General features: G+C 37.6%; 1 protein-coding gene across 1 annotated transcript in view; it reads right to left on the bottom strand.

Moving 5' to 3' along the window:
- Positions 1–3,140: 3,140 nt before the first annotated feature.
- The window catches only part of LOC102436434 (A disintegrin and metallopeptidase domain 3-like), an 81,310-nt gene continuing 78,450 nt past the window's right edge, over positions 3,141–6,000 (bottom strand). The window contains exon 18 of the mRNA XM_023751828.1: positions 3,141–3,204. Within this exon, the coding sequence (XP_023607596.1) occupies positions 3,141–3,204 (64 nt within the window). The remainder of the gene's footprint in view (positions 3,205–6,000) is intronic.

Below are 6,000 nucleotides of genomic sequence, written 5' to 3'. Positions count from 1 at the left end.
CTTTTTTGACATTATTGCCCAGTTACTGCTGTGAAAGAAATATAGAAAATAGAAAGGTTAAATTTTTACTTAATAAAACTGTCTAATTTTACTATGCGTCTACAGGTATAGCATTTAATTAGTATAATAAAACACTGGTTATACTGTCACAATCTGTGCCTGTGTTCCATGAAATGTGTAAACCCATTTCTTTTTCTTGAACCTTTTGTGATAGCCACATTAAAAATATATCATAAATTGGCATTTATAAATATCTCTCTTACATAGTCTCTATGCTTTACATAGGTAAAAGAAAATCATCAGCAAGGAAGCAGTGAGAAAAAGAAATAAAATGGGAAGAAATAAATAATAATTTTGATAATTGGTCTATTTTTTGTCTACAGAGGAGAAGTACTTTCAAGACCTCTCTGTGTATATCCAATAGGTGTCCTACATACACATGTTCAAAACAGAACTCACACTTCACTCCCCTGTGCATCATCCTTCCAACACCAAACTGCTTCTAGCCTACTCTACTATACGTCATTAGTAAAAGGTGTCATTTTTTATTTTGTCAGAAATGTTTTAGTCTTCATAATTCTTTGTTATTTGACACCAAATATATCCATCACTGACCACTTCATTAACACTACCTTTATTCTATCTCACAAAATCTTTTGATCATGCCTTCTCTTCCAAACCTGCCCTCATCACAACTTGCCTGTGTATTCCGTACTCTCCTAGCTGTTTCCTGCATCTCCAGTTCTGGCTGAATCTGACTGACTTTTTCCCTGCTTCATTCCAGCAAACCATACAATGTAAAATCCCTCAAGTACTATTTCTAAAATACTTTCCCATGCTTCCGTTCATATATGAGAAAATGTAAACTCCTTACCAGGGCACACCAGACAATTGTCTTGGCTCATGATTACCTATGTAGATTTTACCTCTCAATGTTCATAACTATTAAAATAAAATTTAAAATGTATTAAGAGTATAAATTTAGAAACAGGTTTGGGTCTACATTTTAGCCTTCTTATCTTCCTGCTTTCTATCAGGAACATAAATGAACATTATTTATGTACTTTTTCTTACTCTACATCCAAGCTGTCAATTCATTTTGTTAGTTCATCTTAAAAATTTATTCCTAAACCTGTTTTTACTATTGCTGGTCTTAGGTACCATCCTGTTTTCTCTTGGGTTAAAAACTCTACTAACTGGTTTCTCCACTTTTACTCTCTGTCCTTGTTACTTTCAATTCTCTCCAGATAGACTGATATCACTGTTATTTAGCAAACATTCCTGATTTTTATTTTTTCTTCATTGGATCATTCTTGTATTAGGAAAGCTCCTGCCCAGATATATGCAAATATAGCTCTGCCAGCTGAATTTCTGTGTAAGACAGCATTGGATTATTGGAGAAAAGGTGAAGCTCTATCTTTAATTCTGGGAAAGGCTGGATGTCTGCTTTCACATTTTGCCAAGATAATGGCAGTGAGATCATCTACTTAATTTTTTTTAAAAAGGAACCTTGAGTCCTTGTACATGAGGTGTCTCTCTGACTTCCATTACTGCCTTCACTCTTTCTTGCTGTGTTGTTTCCTTTGCATTTAAATAAAAGCCTTATGTGAGATGACCATATGAGTCCATGAGATGTTCTTTCAAACATCTAAACTGGGTATTTTCACCTCCTTCAATTCTTTGCTTACATATCACTTGCTCAATAGGACCTTCTTAGTCAACCATATTTTTAAAAAATTGCTATCAAATTCCTTTATCCACATCAACTTTTCCAGTTACCCCTATTGCCCTAATATTTCCCATTTGATTAATCACTTTCAATATACCATACGATCAATTTATGAAATAGGTTTGTTACTAAGGGACTGACTACTAAACCTGCTATTTCAAATTTTTGAGGCAAGATCTTAATGTGACCATAAAGTATTGACGTAGGTAAATACTGTGAAAAGAAAAAAGAGGCGGGGGCGGAATGTAAAACTAAGCAAGATAGTTAATTTATATCTTAAGGGTTGGAAAAAATCAGAGAAATGGTAAGATCATTGTATTTCTCTAGAAGAAAATGACTAGAGTTGGGTGGTGGTGATTAGTTTAGGGGAAGATAAACCAGCATAAGAATGAGACTGATTGGAGGACATGAGAGGAAGACAATATGCCAAGTACCAAAACCCTCACCTCAGGTGTGGATTTTAATACAGTAATCAAAGAAGGAGAGATTGGTCTAGTTAAAAATAAAACTAATTTACATTCTGCTTTTGAGTTATAAATGTGTTCTCTGGTGGCAGATGAGGAAACAGGTACATTGACTTAACTCTCAAAGTCCGATATGGAGGAATGGCATGTAATTTACTGTAGGAATGCTGACCTTGGTCATGATTGAATTTTTGAATTCTTCTATTTACTCCAAGTTTTAGCTCTAATATGTCTAATATTGTGATTTCTTTATCATATGAGTTAAAATTTGAAAACCATATACAGATGCCTACTTTATTACATCTTAGCAGAAGTAATTGACTTTCTGCCTTGGAGAGGACTTACCGCATTTTCCTTGGCATCTGATATGTCCTCAATAAACATAAATTCCATTCCCCACCCCTATTTATATATCATGCTATCTGTGTCAAAACTGTGGAGTTTTTAGTTTAAACCCTTGAGTCTGGTTGTCTTAAACTCCAGCTCCAAAACTTACTAACATTTTGTACACCTGGGGAATAATTTAAATTCATATGTTTCTTTTCTCATTTATAAAACAAGAATAACCAAAATCATGGGATCTTAGTGAGGATGAAATGTAAATGTTTGGAAACAATCCATATAAGTCTACCAAGTAGCACCTTGAATGAGTGAGCAGGATACATGATAACTCATAACTATTTTAAGAATATATTTACATTTCTTCAAAGTCATTCCTTTTCCAAAAAGAAAAGTAGTTGACAAATAAACCTCAGAGTAATACTGGTTAACATTAACTATTTCTAAAGAGTCCAAAATAAAATTTGAATTAGCTTTTGTTTTAATATAAGATATTTACAAGTTAAGAGTGATGATGATCAACATGGAAATAATGGATCTCAAACTGAGGTATTGTTAAAGATTTAGAAAGTATCTTAACAATAGTACTTTTTAGTATTTTGATTCCTTCATTTCACCTTTAACTCTGTGTATGTCCTGCTGCTGTTACTCCTGCTATCTTCTGACATAGATCTGTATAAAGAAATAACATTAGTTTTAGGTTTAGGATACATTATAATCTTAAGCAAAATCAAGAAAAGTAACAAAGCTATATTTGTACTAAAAACTCAAAAATTATATATCAATATTGACTTTGCTTCCCATATTCCAGTCAGGAATCCTATATTTCATGTCAGGTCTTTTTAATGTTGACCTAACTACTATGTATATTAAGTGTATTTAAATTTCAAACTAAAAGCCAATCTATTATTTTCTCTATCTTCTCTACAAGGAAAACAAGAGGGATATTACTAAACCTATGATAATGCACTTTCAAAGTTAAAAGAGTAATTTACATGCAAATGGTGAAATTCTTAAATTATTGTCTATCCAGTTATGATATTTCTATCAAAAACTATGTAAATTACTAACTTTTCACTTCATTTATTAGGTCATTAGTGCGGCCTATGTATTTCATTTACATTTAGTTACTTTTGGTGGTATTGATAGTCTCCATTTTTTTCTTTGGAAAACTCCAATACCTACACAGTTGGAAGAGAAGTGTCATGGTGCCCAGGTTCCTGCTATACGGCTATAATTCCTTGGCCAAGATAATAAGATCAGGTTTGAACACCTAACTCTAACTCAGGTTTGTAAATTCAGACTGAATACAGGCTGATTTTAGGTATATTTCCACACCAATTTCCTTCTGTCTCTTGAGAATGTGAACTAAGAGGCATTAGGTATAGACTAATTGTTGGTATTTTTTTTAAATGAATCTAGGCAAAGTTTACATAAGTATTCGCTGCCTTGTGCAGGCAGAGCAGTCATTTTTTTTTTTTGAGAATGGACAAACATACACAGGAAGAGATGGTGTCAATCATAAAGCCTTTGAGTGATGGAATGAACTGCACAGTAATTCCTGACAGTGCAGTTCATTACCACCCATTGATAATTCAGCTCCACATCATTTCTTACCCTTGCAACCCTGAAGCTCCTTAGTGTTGCTCTAAAACTTAGACTGTCAAGACCAGTTTTAGTTATGATCAATCATTCCCCACTATAACATCTCTTTTAAAAGTCAGGTTTACTTCCAGCAACTATTCAGATTTGTCCAAGATGTCTTAAGCAAGGGCACAAGAAGACTTATGCCAGATATTCATTCAAGTCCATTTATATTAATTTGATGATTATGTAAAAATCTACATAAATAAGGCAGAATACTACACTGACTTTAGTTACTGTTCACTTGTTTATACTGTAAATAAAATTAACTAACTTGGCAAATAGAGGTGTTGAAGATTTTTTTTATCATTATTTTATACTAGAGGCCTAGTGCATGAAGTTCATGTACTGGAGGGGGGGTGGGGGGAGGAGGGTACCTCAGCCCGACCTGCACCCTCTCGCAGTCCGGGACCCCTCGGAGGATGTCTGCCCCAGGGGGATTGGGCCTAAGCCAGCAGTCAGACATCCCTTTTGCAATCCAGGGCTCTTGCAGTCTGGGACCCCTTGCTCCTTACCACTCGCCTGCAGTGGAGGCAGGAGAGGCTCCCACCACCGCCACTGCACTCACCAGCCTTGAGCCCAGCTTCTGGCTGAGCGGCACTCCCCCTGTGGGAGTGCACTGACCACCAGGGGGCAACTCCTGGATTGAGTGTCTGCCCCCTGTGGTCAGTGCACATCATAGTGACCAGTTGTTCTGTCATTCAGTCAATTTGCATATTAGGGTTTTATTATATAGGATATCTCTCCAAAGATAAGAAAGAGAACCATTTTTTTTTAGCATGGAATAAAGAGACCCACTTATTTATCTTTTGTTCTGCATTCTCATTTTCCTGAATATTCACTAATCAAATTATGACTTTTACTGGTGTGTAAAGCTAAGCAACTACCCTAATTCTAACTTTAGACACACATGAGAAATATTAATTACGTGTAAAATGGGCAGTATCCTACATTCTCTCTCTCATTCTTTGCTGTCTTAGATTTTTCTTACCTTCTACATAGTCTGTTCACAAAATTGGCCTCCCTATCTCTATTAATCTGAATGTGGGGTTTCTTGGGAAATAGAAAAAAAACCTCCTAAAACAATTTTACCTGAATGGCTTCCTAGTTGAAAGCCATTGAGGATTTACTGAATAGCTTCAGTTGTTCTTAGGCCTCTATGCACATGAAGAATGCTTACCTGGACTTGGGCATGGAGCCCATGCCATCTTAAAGGGGAGAGGGGCCTTTTCTAGGTACACGTCAGCACCACCACCCAGACAGGCCTTGGACACTGCCCGCAACCCGGCAGCCACTCCAGCCAAAATCCTGCTGCCACACCTGCAGACTCGCAGACCCTGGGATCTCCACCTCTGAAGGTGCACCGTGCCCGCAGCAGTAAGTGCAGCCTCTCCCTCCCCAGTGACAGACCTCCACATTCGCGCATCTCCAGTGCGCAGGTCTCCAAGGCACACCACTCCATAGACTTCTCTTAGGAGTCACCGAGAGCCCCAGCTGGGTGTGATTTTGTACAGACACAGGCGCACTGCCCCCCAGTAGAAATTCTGAATTCCTTCAGCCTGAATAACTGCCCACACACACCCAGCTGCGCAATTTTAGCACCAGGGCCCTTCAGCGCCAGGGCCCCTCAGAGTGTGTCAAGGCTCAGTGCTGGTGAACTGCACTGCCACAGTTGCTCACTCCCCCTGAGCCCAACTATCCACGGGGCACTTTGGGAAGCCACAGTGAGCCTCTGCTGGGTCCGACCTTGGACTAATAGGGATGCACTCGCCTGGGCAGTAGAAATTCTGAATTCACCCATCCTGGATACCTGCCCAAAGACAC

The sequence above is a fragment of the Myotis lucifugus genome, unplaced genomic scaffold, assembly GCF_000147115.1.
Source record: "Myotis lucifugus unplaced genomic scaffold, Myoluc2.0 scaffold_26, whole genome shotgun sequence".
Classification (NCBI taxonomy): domain Eukaryota; kingdom Metazoa; phylum Chordata; class Mammalia; order Chiroptera; family Vespertilionidae; genus Myotis; species Myotis lucifugus.
Note: the sequence above shows the minus strand (reverse complement) of the source record. Positions and strands in the feature narration are given on the sequence as shown.